General features: G+C 32.4%; 1 protein-coding gene across 5 annotated transcripts in view; it reads left to right on the top strand.

Moving 5' to 3' along the window:
* Positions 1–15,207, top strand: part of ripor1 (RHO family interacting cell polarization regulator 1) — a 78,103-nt gene extending 62,896 nt beyond the window's left edge. For all 5 annotated transcript variants that reach the window (XM_073850434.1, XM_073850436.1, XM_073850433.1 and 2 more), the window contains 9 exons: positions 3,576–3,712; positions 3,986–4,142; positions 6,142–6,277; positions 6,524–6,685; positions 6,935–7,093; positions 9,879–10,075; positions 11,869–11,952; positions 12,183–12,273; positions 13,931–15,207. In XM_073850434.1, the coding sequence (XP_073706535.1) occupies positions 3,576–3,712; positions 3,986–4,142; positions 6,142–6,277; positions 6,524–6,685; positions 6,935–7,093; positions 9,879–10,075; positions 11,869–11,952; positions 12,183–12,273; positions 13,931–14,028 (1,221 nt within the window). In that variant the 3' untranslated portion in view covers positions 14,029–15,207. The remainder of the gene's footprint in view (positions 1–3,575; positions 3,713–3,985; positions 4,143–6,141; positions 6,278–6,523; positions 6,686–6,934; positions 7,094–9,878; positions 10,076–11,868; positions 11,953–12,182; positions 12,274–13,930) is intronic.
* Positions 15,208–16,486: the final 1,279 nt, after the last annotated feature.

The following is a 16,486-nucleotide window of genomic DNA, read 5'->3' as shown; positions in this document are numbered from 1 at the left end:
GTTATGCTTTATTTTTCGTGGCAGATGATTACAGCATTTGTAGTGAGATGCGTTTTTGTAAGCCTGTTTTCACTGAAGCTGGAGTTTTCCGTCAAAATAAAAGCTCTACTGCCGTTTCCATCAAAATAACAGCTTAAAACTGCAGTATGAATTGCTGACAGCTAATGTTTTAAATAGATAACGTTACTGCAGTCCAAATTCAAATTATTTATTCAAGTGTAGAAATTAGAAAAGAAGTATTGGAATTTGCCTGCTGTAGTGTGTAAAGTAAAAATAACATGCATATGAAATATTCATTTTCATTTATTTTGCAGTGCAGTTGTTTTAAAATACATGGCTATTACTGTCATTGTTGTTGTTATTATTATTACATTCTAATTGGTTTAGCTTCCTAAATCACCAGTGTGAATGTAATTTAGACTGAGACAGTATATCACAAATAATAATAAAAAAAAACTTTTTTTCAGATTTAAGTTAGGAACATGGATTGGAGCTCTTAATTTTTAACTCTCAAAGTGCATTAGATTATAATAATTTCACTTTGAAATGTGCACATTTTTTCAAATTCTTCATTTGTCTTTTTTTTTTTTAATATTGCAGTAAATATTGTATTGTGGACTTCATATCGCAATTTTGATATTGTTACATGCCTAGTAAAATACATTTTTTTTTGGTCCGGATCTGTTATTTTATTCACAAGTACATACAAAATGCAGTCTTTGAAAAGCATGTTTTGAATATCTGTATTAAAATTTATTTTCGCAGTTTGTTTTGAAGAACATCTAGTTGAAAATGTCAGGGTGATAAAATATCCTGAGAAAAAACCTTCTGAACTTCTTGAAAAGAAAATTGTATTAAAGATGTTCTTACTAAAACTACTTAACATTTGAAATTTGAAATCGTCTGCTAAGTCATGTGGTGCAACCTTTATGCGATGCAACCAACATACAGAAAAAAAGTCCTCAAAAACATTTAGTAATTCATAACTATTATGATTTTGAAGATATAATTTATTTCTGTGATGCAAAGCTGGATTTTCATCAGCCATTACTCAAGTCTTCAGTGTCATATGATCCTTTAGAAATCATTCTAATATACTGATTTATTACTTTTATTATCAATGTTGGAAACAGTTGTGCTGCTTAATGTTTTTTGGAACATGTGATACTTTTTTCAGGATTCTTTGAGTAAAAAGAAAGTATTTATTAAAAATAGAAATCTATTCGAATAACATTAGTCTCTTTACTATCACTTTTTTATGTTTATAACACATCCTTGCTAAATAAAAGTAATAATTTCTTTCAAACAATGAAAAAAATATACTTTTTTGTAACTTTGAAGTGTTTATTGTTAAAAAAAGATTTCTATTTTAAATAAATGCTGTCCTTTTTAACATTTTATGTTACTGTTTCCAACATTGATAACAAATCAGCATATTAGAATGATTTCTGAAGAATTGTGTGACACTGAAGACTACAGTAATGATGCTGAAAATTCAGCTATGATCACTGGAATAAATTCTATTTTAAACTCTATTAATTTTTAATTTATTTTAAATTGCAATAATATTTAGCAATATTACTGTTTTACTGTATTATTAAAGACAAAATAAATGCAGCCTTTATGAGCAGAAAAGACTTCTTTAAAAACATTAAAAATGATCCCAAACTTTTGAACGACAGTGTATATTTATATACACATATACTGTGTATTTGTTGTGTCTCTGAAAATCAGTATGCACCATTGCCTTCACATCGGGTTAGAGATCACCATCTTTGATCAACATTTGAAACCTTTTATGATTTGGAGAAGGTCAAAGAGGTTGAAAGTGAAGAAAATGCTGCATTAAACTCTGCCCTTTCCAGGATGCAGTGAGAGTTTACAGACTTAGGGTGTATCTCTTCCTGGCTGACTTGGATTCTTGATATTTTGGATGCCGAAGCCTTTTGGTATTCCTCGTACACAAGCCCCACGATAACCATCAAAGTCTCAGATCCGGGTTTAGGTCCAGAGACTTTGGTCTTCATCAATGGAACAATAGAGTTCATCAAAGACATGCCCTTTTTGCTTTCACTATTAACCGCTTCATCCTGTGTCTACAGGGAGGTTTTCCTGGCAGAACTTAGCTTAGTCATAGTATAAACACAATGTGTCTTTTTCCAGAATTGGCCTGATTAATGTTCCAGGCTGTTTTGACAGTGTTTGTGTCATGTTGTGGATTAAAAGATATGTGACCCTGGAGCACAAAACCAGTCTTAAGTAGCATGGGTATATTTTTAGCAATAGCCAAAAATACACTGCATGGGTTAAAATGATAGATTTTTCTTTTATGCCAAAAATCATTTGGATATTAAGTAAAGATAATGTTCCATGACGATATACAAGTACATTTCCTACCATAAATGTATAAAAACATAATGTTTAATTAGTGATATGCATTAAGAACTTCATTTGGACAACTTTAAAGGCGATTTGCTCAATATTTAGATTTTTTTGCAACTTATTGCAAATATTGTCCTATCCTAACAAACCATACATCAATAGAAAGCATATTAGTTCAGATGATGTATAAATCTCAGTTTACAAAAATTTACCTGTATGACCGTTTTTGTCGAACACTGCTTTTTCAGTATTGCATTTTCCTTAGAAGTATTTAGATTAATGTATTCAAGAGTGTTTAATATCAGAAATGTGCATATTTGATGGAAGATTAGTTAGTTCGTAATTCTATCACACAAGCCTTATGTTTACAGTCTTGTGGCTATAATTTTATGCATTTTAACACTGGTGTGAAGTCTTGCCCCAATAGACTTCCATTGGAAATGCATTAGTGCAAATGTGATTTTTCTTTGTTTATACAAGTCAAAAATGTTTTATCTGGTAATTGAAATTAATATCCTGTAAACAACTAATATTGAGCCTAGAACTGTAACTTTAAGCAACACTTTTCCCTCAACGCTCCCTCTACAGGTTGGAAGCTGTTGGAAGGAATTGTCAACACTAAAGAGTTGTTTTTACCTTAAAATAATGTTTCCGAACTCGTGTCAGTGGTTCATCAACTCATAACAGGGTGAAACGGCACTTTCGTATTCGCTTTGCGACCCTCTATCGGCCATAACAGCACTATGTAAGTTTGGTAGTCGCGGTTTTGTAGTTCAAATGAGACTACAAATGCGACTTGCTTTACGGCAAGCTTCACAAAAGGTTTTCATACTTTTATAAAGTCATACAACATACTCTACCTTGTCACTGGACATCGTTATTTCCAAAGCCGGTCCTGGATAGCCTCCAAACAAATAACGTGCATGTGACGCGATGGTAGGCTAAATTATTTACGACAGCGGTAATGGACAATTCTGCTTCCAACCTGTAGAGGGAGCGTTGAGGGAAAAGTTACTTAGTGGTGCTTTAAGACCTTTAATTCTTTGATTAATTTGATGATTTGATTTTTTAAATTTTTTAATTCAATTTAATGTGCTATTATATACTTTAAAATCAGGTTTTTCATTTGTAACTATTGAAACTAAAGAGATTGATAGAGTGTTTTATGTGTTTGCAAATGTGTGTTTCTGCAGGTACGGAGTCGCAGTCGCTCATCCAGTGTCAGTTTGACAGTTGAGACGGCTCTTGGGAGCTTTGATTTCCTTAATACATCAGATCTGGAGGAAGAGGAAGAGGAGGAGGGTGGTGAGAGGCAGAGTGTGACAGACAGGTCAGAACTCGAGAAATTTTTCACCTTTCTGCTGTCAAATTATATTTTATAGCACAAAAAAAGAAATCAGGTTCAACCAAGGTTTTTCATTAAAATGCTTTGCTTCCATAAAGTTATGTTACAATACTGCCACCTAGTGACTTGAAGGACAACCGTTAAAGTGACTGATTTCACAACTTCATCTATGTTCAATCCCAACTCTACTTTTTTCTGAAAATATTGCATTGTCGTGTTCTGACATGTGTTTGTTCTCATGTGTCGTGATGAATACAGTGCAGAGGAGCGGCCAGCGGCTGTGGAAAGCGCAGGAGAGGATGAGGGTTGTGAGGCAAGATGTTGGGACACTCCTTCCGGTCCTTTCAGCACAGGCTGCCCGACTCTAGATCACACCCTGCTGGTTCATCTGAAGAACTGCAGCTCACAGCTATTGGTCAGTTATTGTGAACTTATAGATCTACTATGGATGTTTAGTCCTATATGGGCCATTCTACAGAATTGGTTCAAGGTCAGAGTTGGAAACAAATTTTGTATATGTGCAAATTGTGTAATATCCAAGGTACACATTTATAATAATTACAAAGTTTATTTGCTTATTGTATTTTCAGAAGGTTTTGGGATATTTGTCCTCTCTCCAAATTTGTTTCTACCAAAACAGTAATATATAATTTTAATAAGAAGGGTTATATTGACCTATTAAGATTTTGCTTACGTCTTCCTTGTAAATGTTCTTTTTTTCTATTTTATTAAACGTTTTCAGAGGTAAATCAATAACAATAACAATTTTAACAATATTTCAAGTGTGATTTATGAGATTTGTTGTATTTTGAATCCAATCTTTCTTTGTAAAAGGCAAAAAGTTGATAACACCGATTTCAAACTTAAGGATTCATTAGTTTGAATACACATTGAACCAAACATTATAATAACATCTTAGCTGATCATTTTATTTTTGACAAAACATCCCATGTTTCGGCAGTGACAGTAATGCGACCACATAACACTACAGAGTTTTAACCCACATACTAAAAAATGATGTTTATTTCTGATAAATAAAAGATTATGTGTTCCCATTTGTCACTACCGAAACAAGGATTACATGTTTTGGTCGTAACTGTTACGGTAGTGAAAATATAATGGGATAACACCCCAAAAAACAAATGTCACTACTGAAACGCCACCAAAGGTTTCGGTTGTGACAATTTTAGATACTTTTGAACCTAGCTCAAAGATGCTAATCAGCACACGGTTAGCTAAACAGTTATGAACAGCTGTACACATATAAAAACTAAATGTTATGGAATAACTTCCAAAAAATTTTATTATAGAAAAATGGTGTTTGATAGTGACATTCTTTAAAGTTACACACAGATTTTTCATACTTTTGAACACATTTACCTCAAAATGATGGGCCTATCTACTCACCAGGTAGCTATGAGAGAGAGTGACACATAAATATGTCCTGATCATAAATGTAGTTATGTTAAAGGAACACTCCACTTTTTTTGGAAATAGGCTCATTCTCCAACTCCCCCCGAGTTAATAAGCTGAGTTTTACCGTTTTGAAATCCATTCAGCCGTTCTCCTGTTCTAGCGATATCACTTTTAGCATAGCTTAGCATAGATCATTGAATCCTATTAGACCAGTAGCATCACGTTCAAAAATGACCAACGAGTTTCGATATTTGTCCTATTTAAAACTTGACTCTTCTGTAGTTATATCGTGTACTAAGACCGGTGGAAATGCAAAGCTTCAATTTTCTAGGCTGATAAGATTAGGAACTACACTTCCATTCCGGCGTAATAGTCAAGGAAGTTTGCTGCCGTAATATGGCCGAAGCAGGAGCAGTGATACCACGCAGCACATGTGCAAATGCTAAACTAGCTGGGAACTCATTTCTGATAATACTCCGCCTGCTTCGGCCATATTACGGCAGCAAACTTCCTTGACTATTACGCCGGAATGGAAGTGTAGTTCCTAATCTTATCAGCCTAGAAACTCGCAGCTTTGCATTTCCACCGGTCTTAGTACACGATATAACTACAGAAGAGTCAAGTTTTAAATACAACAAATATGGAAACTCGTTGGTCATTTTTGAACGCGATGCTATTGGTCTAATAGGATTCAATGATCTATGCTAAGCTAATGCTAAAAGTGATATCGCCAGAACAGGAGAACGACTGAATGGATTTCAAAACTGTAAAACTCAATTTATTAACTCGGGGGGAGTTGGAGAATGAGCCTATTTCCAAAAAAAAGTGGAGTGTTCCTTTAAGATCAGTCTATATATCACAAATAGGATGCTAAAGATTTTTAATTGCAAGAAAGCAATAATTTTTTTCTGTTGCCTTGATTGTAAGTGTAAATACATTTCAACCAACAGAAGTCTGAGCATCTGTAGTCATACTGTGAGTTTTGTTTTTGTAAACAGAGGTTAGGCACATTCGGGCCTCTGCGCTGTGGGGAGATGTACGCTCTGGACCGACTTCTCAGGGAGGCAAGAGTCCTCGAGCTCATACGATGGGTTGTGAAGGACTCCAGGGGCGAAGTCATCCAACCAGAGGAGGGTGAGTTTCAAACTGTTTTAATGCTTTACTTTTGTTTTGTTTGACTTTATAGCAGTTTGTCTTTTTAGTGTTTCAGTTTTATCGTACTTGTGCACTCATTTCTTTGCAAATGCCTATACATTGTTTTTCATGCATCACAGACCTTATATTCTACAGCAGATGTTGTTTCATAGATTGATTTGTCATTTCACAGTTTTTCCTCACTACCACCTCTATTTCCCACCTTCTCTTTTTATGTTGGAGCAGTTGTTCCTCAGTTAGATCAGTGCCAAGGGGCTGTGTTGCTATGGAGGCAGTGCACGGATGGCTGCAGCGTCTACAACACCTCCACAGAGGCCTTCTTACAGGCTCTCAGCGACACTTACGCCAGCAGACTCCCTGAGAGAGGAGCCGGCTTCACAGACACAGGTATGTGTGTGTGTTTTGCATGAACAAGCACTGTAAATTAGTTATAGGGAAATCGGTTTCTAAATTAAAATAGCTGTACAATCCATTAATCAATATAAATTTCAACCTCAATTACAACTTACTGTATTTCATTTTTGTGAAGGATTTAATATCCTGCTAATCATTGTTTGTGATGACACTGGGTGTAATTAAATTAGATTTTCATTGACTCTCTATAACATTGAACGTGTGTGTGTGTGTTTGTGTTAGTGTTTCTGCGTCTGTTGGAGCGGATCCTGGAGAGGAAGCTGCCCAGGCGTGCAGGAGGTGCATCCAAAGAAACTCTCACCCTCTTCCAGTTTTGGAGCTACCTGGAAGCAGATGGGGTGAATGACTTGGACACACACATTCCTGAGCTGGCTGAAGAAGGTATTTCTGAGTGCCATATAAAGGGCTGTTCACATGGACAGCAATTTGCAGTGACAAACAGACCAGAAAGTCATGCGTTCACTTTATAATATCATATTTTTGTCTTATTTTTCAATAAAGGACCAATTAAATTGATCAAAAGATCAAATTAGAATGATTATTATTATAAAAAATTATATATAAAATTCTAAATAAAATAATAAGAAACCGTATCTTACATTTAAGTTGAAGTATTAAGATAACTACAAATAAATAAACTAAAACTTAATAAAAAAGACATAAAATAGAACTCGAAGTATATACATTACAAGTCAAAAGTTTTTGAACAGTACGGTTTTTAATGTTTTTTTAAATAATTATCTTCTGCTCACCAAGCCTGCATTTATTTGATTCAAACTACAGCAAAAGCAGTAATATTGGGAAATATTTTTACTATTTAAAATAACAGTTGAGTAAATTTTTTCAGGATTCTTTGATGAATAGAAAGATCCAAATATCAGCATTTATCTGAAATAAAAAGTTGTTGTAACATTATGCATTGTACCATTCAAAACCTCAGTCAGAAATTATAGAAATTAATACATTTATTTTACAAGGATGCTTTAAATTGATCATCAGATAAACCTAAAAAAGTCTACTCAGCTGTTTTCAACATAATAATAAATGTTTGAGGAGCAAATCAGAATATTAGAATGATTTCTGAAGGATCATGTAACTGGAATAATGATGCTAAAAATTCAGCTTTGAAATAACAGGAATAAATTATATTTTTAAATATATTCAAATAGAAAACAGTCATTTTAAATAGTAACAATATTTCAGAATTGTATTGTTTTTGCTGTACTTTGCATCAAATAATTGTAGGCTTGGTGAACAGAAGAGACTTATTTAAAAAAACAAGTCTTACTGTTCAAAAAGTTTTGACTGGTAGTGTAAAATTAAAACTTTAAAATTAAAATTAAAATTAAAACAGAAAATATAAAATTTTAAATATAAATATAAAAATGTGATATAAAAAATTAACAAGAATTACTGTATATCAGTGATACTAAAATAATGAACTAATGCTCAGTGCTAAAGTAATAAAAAAACACTAATAATAAAAATCAACACTGTTAAATGTAATCTTTGGCAAATCTTGGACAGAAATTCATTTCTCATACTGTAGCTTGCAATATTGTATTACCTAAATTCACACATAACATTTAAAACAGTTTATTTCAGTTTTTCCGGTTTTGTTTAATTAGAAATTTTATTTATATTTTTTAATGGATTTAGACAAAACAGTAGAATTTTAATACCAAGTGTCATGCATTCACTTCATAAAAATCATATTTTTGTCTTGTTTTTATTACTTGAAATAAAACAATGTACTTAAAGTAAATAAATCAAAAAATGTTGTTAAAGTATTAAAATAACAAAATAACCTGAAACTTAATCAAATGTTTAGACATTTAAAATAAAAAAACTATTCAACTATATAAATACTAATAATAACCTAAAAATGACTAAACACTTTAAAAATAAAATGAAAACAGAAAATTAAAAATTTTAATCGAATTTAAAATATTAACAAGAGCCACTGTATATCAATGATACTAAAATAATGCTCTCTTAAAGTTGATAAAAAAAACACTAATAATTTAAATTTTCATGTTAAATTAAACCTCCGAAAGAATATCCATTTCTCATACTGTAGATTACAACATTGCATTACCTAAATTCACATATGGCATTTAAAACAACTGATTTCAGTTTTAAGTTTTAGCAGCTGTTTTAGTTTAAAATTAGATTTTTATTTGTAACGTATTTAGACAAATCAGTATAGAATTTATAGGCCAGATATTTTACCATATTTGTCTTGTTTTCCAATAAAGGACAAATAATATTGATCAAAAGTGATAGTAAAGACATTTATGATCAAAAAAAATTGTATTTTCAACTTTCTATTCATCAAATAATCCTGGAATAATAATAAGATGAAATGATACTAAAAACTAGAGTAATAGCTGCTCTAAATGTATTAAATAAGAATAAAATAAAATAAAAATGTTGTTTAAAATTGTAATAATATTCCACAGTGTTACTGTTTTTAAAATGTTAAAATTCCAAAAAAAATCTTACAACCTCGAATTTTAAACAGTATGTTTATTTTTAATCTGTAAAACAATAAAACACTATTTACGAAATGCATTCTTGCCACCAATGTTCATTTTTAGTGGTAAGAAAGCTTTTTGATTTCAAAATAGCGATATCATTTTTTACCTGCATTAAATCTCATTTATTCATGATCATATTTTAAGAACAAGTTCGTAGCTTAGCTTTATATGAATTTAGTAGCAAATACACCTGCTTTGACCAACAATACAGCTACTTAATACCTCTGCAGCTAAAATCGCTTTCATTGTAACAAGATTTGAATTTGTGCTTGATGCTTGAAAGAGAATGTCGTCAGAAATGCAATTTGAATGGGAAATCCACTTTACACTGAATGTTTTTCACATCATTTGAAATTGAGAACTCCTACTGAAAATGAACAATGTCCGGTCTTTGCAGATTGTTGCAAGTGTTAATGGACTATTCTTGTTTATCCTCAAACATTCATTAGCAAGAGTGATTGTGTTACACATGTATAGTATCAACCCCTCCCGTCCAAACGCCCCTATTATCACCCCATTCCGCTTCTCAGTCGTTATGGTTTCTTGGTGCATCTTTCTACTCCTCCCCCACCTAATGTTCTCTCAGCAGTGTATCGGTTTCATCCATGTCTCTCTTTGGTTCGCAGTGTGGCTAGTTCAGTGCCTGCAGTCTGGAGATCAGGATGTTCTGGTCAAATCTTTGAAGAAGCCTCCCGAGTGCAGTCTGAAGAGGGAGGGCTTGCGGGCAGTCAGTCTGCTGCTGAGGGATCCGAGAGGAAAAGTGTGCAGCGCAGCCAGCTCCCTGCTGCGGAGTCTAGCTGACCAAACCCGCCACAGGGAGAGGGTAAGATTCGGGCTTACAACTTCCTACAAACTCTACAAACTCCTGTTTGTACTTTGGAGGTGACTGTTTGCATGCAGTGAAGGTCAAATGAACTTAAACTCATTTCCCCTTCCACGTCTGTGACTATTTATGCGCCACTAGTCAAAAGTTTCACATCTATTTATCTATTTTATACATTTTAAAATATAATAGTAAAATGTAGACACAAATATAAGCAAAATAGTAATGTCACCAATTTAAGTAAATGTTTTTGAAGCTATGAGATCACATGGTTTTTCAGATCATGAAGGAATATTAAGTGAAATGTATCCAAAATGTAACATTAAATGCACCCTATTTAGATTACCTTTGCTGTCATCTAACAGCAAGGTTATTACTATAAAAAAAATCATTAAAAATTAAATACTTAAATAAATAAAAAAAATAAAAAATAAAATACATATAAAAAGTAATAATAATAGATATAAAATAACTTATATATAAATGAAATTACTACAACTATGTAATTTCCCCTATTTTTACATTTAGGTTACCATTGTTGTGATCTAACTCAAAGGTTATTTTTATATAAAAAATCATAACTTAATATAAACAATAACCTTAAATAAAATAAATGTAAAAAATACAAATAATAAATAAATGATAAAATAACTACAACTAAATAAACTAAAACTTAATATAAACTTTAGATATTTAAAATAAAAACATTTAAAACAAAACTGGAACATTAAATGCTAAATTTACTTACAATAACAATAAACTTAAAATAAATATAAAAAACTAATAATAATACATTTAAAATAATAATAAACTAATAGTAATAAACTAAATAAAGTAAAACTTGTTTGTGTTATTTTTGAAAATGTTATTATGTGAATTTTATTATTTATAAAAAAAATCTGTATTTTTTTACTTAAAATAAATATGAAAAGACTAATAATAATATATAAAATAACAGTAAACATAAAAAAACATATAACATAATAATAAAATAACTACAACTAAATAAATTAAAACCTAATAAAAAACTTTAGACATATTTAAAATAAAACTGTCCAAATGTTTACATTAAATGCTAAATTTGTCACATTAAGATGCTGTCATCTAATGCCAGTGTTATTTTTTCCATAAAAAACTCAAAATAAACAAACTTAAATAAAATAAATATAAAAAACTAATAACACTAAATAGAAAATATACAAAAATAGAAAATAATAATAAAATAACTCAAAATAAATATGAATAAACTAAAAAAATTGCAATTAATTTTTACAAAATGCACAACAAAATTAATAAAACTTTAAAATTAAGATAAAAACAAAATATAAACATTAAATCTAATTCAAAATATTAATAAGAACTACTGTATATGAATGATACTAAAATAATGCTCAGTTAATAAAAAAAGAATAATTTTACAACACTGTTAAATCGATATCAAATCTCAGAAAAAATATCCATTTCTCATACTGTAGATTACAGTATTGCATTACCTAAACTCACACATAGCATTTAAAACAATTGCCTTCAAGTTTTTGATTTTAACAGCTGTTTTTAGTTTAAAATGAAGTGTTTTATTTTTATGTATTTATACAAAACCGTATGGAATTTTGACACTATAATGGCTATCTGCGATTGGACATAACATAACATAAAAATAATAATCTGCTTTGGTACTGACCACTATGTTAATATCGCTCCTTCCCTAATAATAATAATAATAATAATAATAATAATGCTTTGTTATTTTTGACTTGATCCACTTAATGTCTCTCATTTCTGTTCTGTCTCAGGCATTGGTGAGCTGTCTAGAGTTGCTGGAGGATGAAAGTGTAGAGACGCGGGTGTGTGGATGTAAAGCACTCGCATGTCTGAAGGTCAGTTCATGCATCTAGAAACATCTCTCCTCAATAACCCAGCACCACTCAATCAACGTTTACATTTTCCCACACGGTTTATGTATACACGCTTACATAAGATCAAGAGCATGGTGGTTAGTTATGCTCTTGTAATCTGAGTGGGAATCAGATAATATGCAACATCACACCTCAGTGTTGGTGGAGGACTTAAAGTAAAGTGCCCTGCTGTCTGTATTTGTGCATCACAGGCCAAAGAGAGCATCGAGCAGCTGGTGTATCTGTGCCGGACAGATAAGGAGGATGTGAGGGATGCTGCCAAACAAGCTCTGCTTGTGCTAGGTAAGCAGTGGACTAAACAACAGGAAACGGACCTATGAAGGGAAAATTGGTAATGAAAGTGAAAGAATGAATTAGCTGGAAAACTAGCAAAGATCAGAGAATTTAAAAATGAATTGCTATGCTGATAAAGTCTAATAATTAGTAAATATACAATTTTATAGTTCAAAAATGATTTAACCCCCTTGACCTGCAAGTCATTTTGCTGCATAGAACATTTTGTGAAAACAATTCAACAAAGGCATCAGTACACTATTAAAAAAAGTTTATGAATACACATTTGAGTAATTCTAAGAACATTGATGAATAATGAAATCTTATTGGCCCTAAATGTTCAAAATTATTCAACCCCCAAAAGTCAAATTTGGTGCAGAAACTTTTATTCTTTAAAACCACCAATAAAAACTGCTTATAATTGCCCAGAAGCTTCTGTCACTTTTCTACTGCAACCTTGCCCCTCTCTTGGCATGAAAACCCTTTCAGATAATTGATATTCTGTGGTTCTCACTTTGCCGCTGCTTTCTTCAAGTTCAACCAAATATTTTTAATGAGAATTAAATCTGGAGACTGAACAGGCCACTCAAGAGCATTCTATGACTGATCCCTGAACCAAGCATATGTAGATTTGGATGCATACCTTGGGATGATTGTCCTGCAGGAAAGTCCATTGATCATAAGCTTCAGTCTTTGCACCAAAGGCATCACAGTTCTTGCCAAAATGGCCCGATACTTCAAAGAATCCATGATGTCCTTCATCATGATTTCCACTTCCTGCTATAGTAAAGCACCCCCATAACAGTGATGATGGAGATGGTGTTCTTCTGCTTATAAGTTTTGCCTTTTTCACACAAGACATACCGCTGATCCACAGATCCAGAAAGTTTCAGTTTTGTCACATCACTCCATAAAACATTCTTCCAGAACTCCACAGGCCTGTCCAAATGAATTTCAGCATGTTCAAGTCTGCCTTTGTGTTCTTCTTTGTCAAGAGTGGTATTCAGCAAGATGCCTCAACATGAAAGCCATACTTGTCTTGTGTTCATCTTATACGCCGCATTAAAATGTTTTTCCTCCTTTCATTAGGTCATCTTGCAGGTCTTTGGCTGTACGTTACAAGTTTTTCTCAGTTGCTCTGATCAAACATTTTATGATATTGTGCTTTTTTGTTCAGATGTTTTCTGGTTTTAAATTTTAAACTGAGGAATAAGGCTGCCAGCTGTTTCTCTAGGAACTTTTAGGGTCTTGGAAATCTTCATATAGCCATAGACTTTCTATTGAAATAAAACTATTTCTTCTCTGTAGCTTTTGTGAGAGCTCTGTTAACTTTGCCATATTTGTTACTCAATGCTTAATTGTGTTTTAAGACAATTTTGTTCCCTGCCATAAAAATAAGTGACTAAAAGCAGCAATGTTGAATAGGGGTTGAATAATAGCTGTGTTATTTAAAAATCCTATAACTCAAAAGCATTTTTAATATGCCAGTAAACTGTTGTAGATGCAATTTTTATAAAGTACTGGGTGTTCAAAAAAAAGCTTGTATTTGTAAAGTACTATAGTCTCTGGGGGGGTTGAATAATTTCGATTGCAATTGTATTTATTCTCAGCTGAAAAAGGACAAGGACAATGTCTCTTATTTGTGTTTCATTTGTTTTAATTGCAGGTGAGGAGGGTAAAATTGCCCATCGACACCTTGAGTCCTCACAAGACGGAATGTCCCGGCTTTTTGCGCCCGGCAGCATGGCCAGTACGGCTTTCTAACCCAATCAACTGGCCAATACTTGTTGAAAATGATGTACTTGCATCTCAGTATCCTCACCGTCATGATCATGCCAATTACAAACTATAAATGCACACTATCAAACCTTTTAAATGACACGAAACAGCGTAAAAGTGACGCCATTGTCCTTAAAGATGTGGACGGATGTTATACAATCAAATCAATGGACAAGAGGACTTTCATGTCTTTTTCAAGTCTGTATGTTATTAATGTTTTGGATATGGCCTAAGATGAACTACTGTAAAGTGCTGAGGTAAGATACATAGGTGGGATTGGTTTATAAACAATGTTTTGCTGCCTTAAGATTTGGCCCAATGGTGTTGCCTTCATGATTCACAGAATGAAGCGGGACCCTGATCAGCTATACTGATAGTGATGGGACATAAAGTGTGGTTTTCACTTTATTGGTAATGGAGAATCTGACTGTGCTTATGTGTGTGTACATAGTGATTGGAGAATGTATGTTGGTAGCTGAGGGGGGTCTCCATCTTGAAATGGGATGGGGGTCTTGGAATTCCTTATTAATCCCAAACTTTCATAGGGACCTTGTTGCCATTGTAACAGTGCCATTCCATACTGTCATATGCTTTATTGATACAGAATATATATATATCTATATTCCATTGGAAGTGTAAATGTTTTGTGTTGTAATTTAGTTTAAATGTTTAAATGCTCAAATAGCCAATACGGATCTGATTTGATTCACCATGCACTTCATGTAAGCCACTGGCATTGTAATATCTGCTGTAAAAGTGGTGAAGCTGTTCATTTTTTCTTAAGATGTCATCATTTAAGCTGTGGTGAAAATTGCCTTTTGCAATAGGTTCGACAAAACGACGACCTTTCCATGCTTTAGAATGGCCATTTGACTCAGAGCATTTCTCCAGTGCTGCTAGACAGAAAGGTTCTGGGTTGGAACCCGAGAAGGTTCATTCATTTTTACATAACATTATTTTCTAGTTCGATCTGTTCCAGACTTAAATATATGACAATATGAACGCCTCTTCAGTGTATAAGTGCCTCAAAGTAGTATGGGGAGCGAGAGAATGAGATAGACTTTATTTAAAACTCAACACTGTGGTTTAGGATTGCAAACTGCAGAACAGATTTAAATATATTTTTCATTATTATCTACAGATTGTGCAGCATTAAAGAAGTGATTTACTTTTGATTTTTTTTTTTATTTACTCTAAATATGTATATTGTCTGACAAGGATATTGCTGACATCAACTGTAAAGGAAACTATTAAAATTATGGTCACTAAAACTTGGGTGCCTTATTTATTAACATTTAGTATTATGGGTATATTTGTAGCAATAGCCAATACATTGTATGGGTCAAAATGATTGATTTTTATGTCAAAAATCATTAGGGTATTAAGATCATGTTCCTTTTAGATATTTTGAAAATTTCCTACTGTAAATATATCAAAACTTAATTTTGGATTAGCAATATGTATTGCTAAGAACTTCATTTGAACAATTTTAAAGGTGATTTTCTCAATATTTTGATTCTTTTGCACCCTCGGATTCCAGATGTTCAAATAGTTGTATCTCGTATTTATTCAGCTTTCAGATAATGTATAAATATCAATTTAAAAAAATTGACCCTTATGACTAGTTTTGTGGTCCAGGATCACATTTGATACCTGCTATTTATACTTTGTCACAAAGAAAATGGGAAAATAAAGGAATTATGGTATTGGAGCATTTCCACATTAATGCATGCATGCTCAAATGGTCATTATCAAGAGAAAAAAAATAGTATTACATAACAGAGGAGTCACTTTCAATTGTGTGTTGTTTAAAACAGGTTTAGTACATGATATTTTAATTTCTTTCTCATGAAATTAGTTTTTGATGATACAGATTTAAAAAAAAATGTTTAGAGAAAAAAAAGATCACATACATTACATATGTGACCCTGGACCACAAACCCGGTCTAAAGTAGCACGTAGTATTTGTAGCAATAACCAGAATTACATTGTATGGGTCAAAATTAATCATGTTCCATTAAGATATTTAGTACATTTCCTACTGTAAATATATCAAAACTTAATTTCTGATTAGTAATATGCATTGCTAAGAACTTCATCTGGACAACTTAAAAGACGATTTTTTTAATGTTTTGATTTTTTTGCACCCTTAGATTCTAGATTTTCAAATAGTTGTATCTTGGCCAAATATTGTCCTATCCTAAATCATACATCGGTGGAAAGCTTATTCAGCTTTCAGATGATGTATGAATCTCAATTTTAAAAAATGGAGCCTTATGACTGGTTTTGTAGTCCAGGGTCACATATATAGGCCTACTACAAAAAAACTGACTCTCACACTATCAGTCCCCTTACATATCCAATTTGGGCTGTTAAACTATCATAGTATCTTCTAATATATTCTAATATTGTAATAAGATGATCATTTGCTGCAGTATTAATA

This window comes from Garra rufa, chromosome 11 (assembly GCF_049309525.1).
Source record: "Garra rufa chromosome 11, GarRuf1.0, whole genome shotgun sequence".
Taxonomy (NCBI): Eukaryota; Metazoa; Chordata; class Actinopteri; order Cypriniformes; family Cyprinidae; genus Garra; species Garra rufa.
Note: the sequence above shows the minus strand (reverse complement) of the source record. Positions and strands in the feature narration are given on the sequence as shown.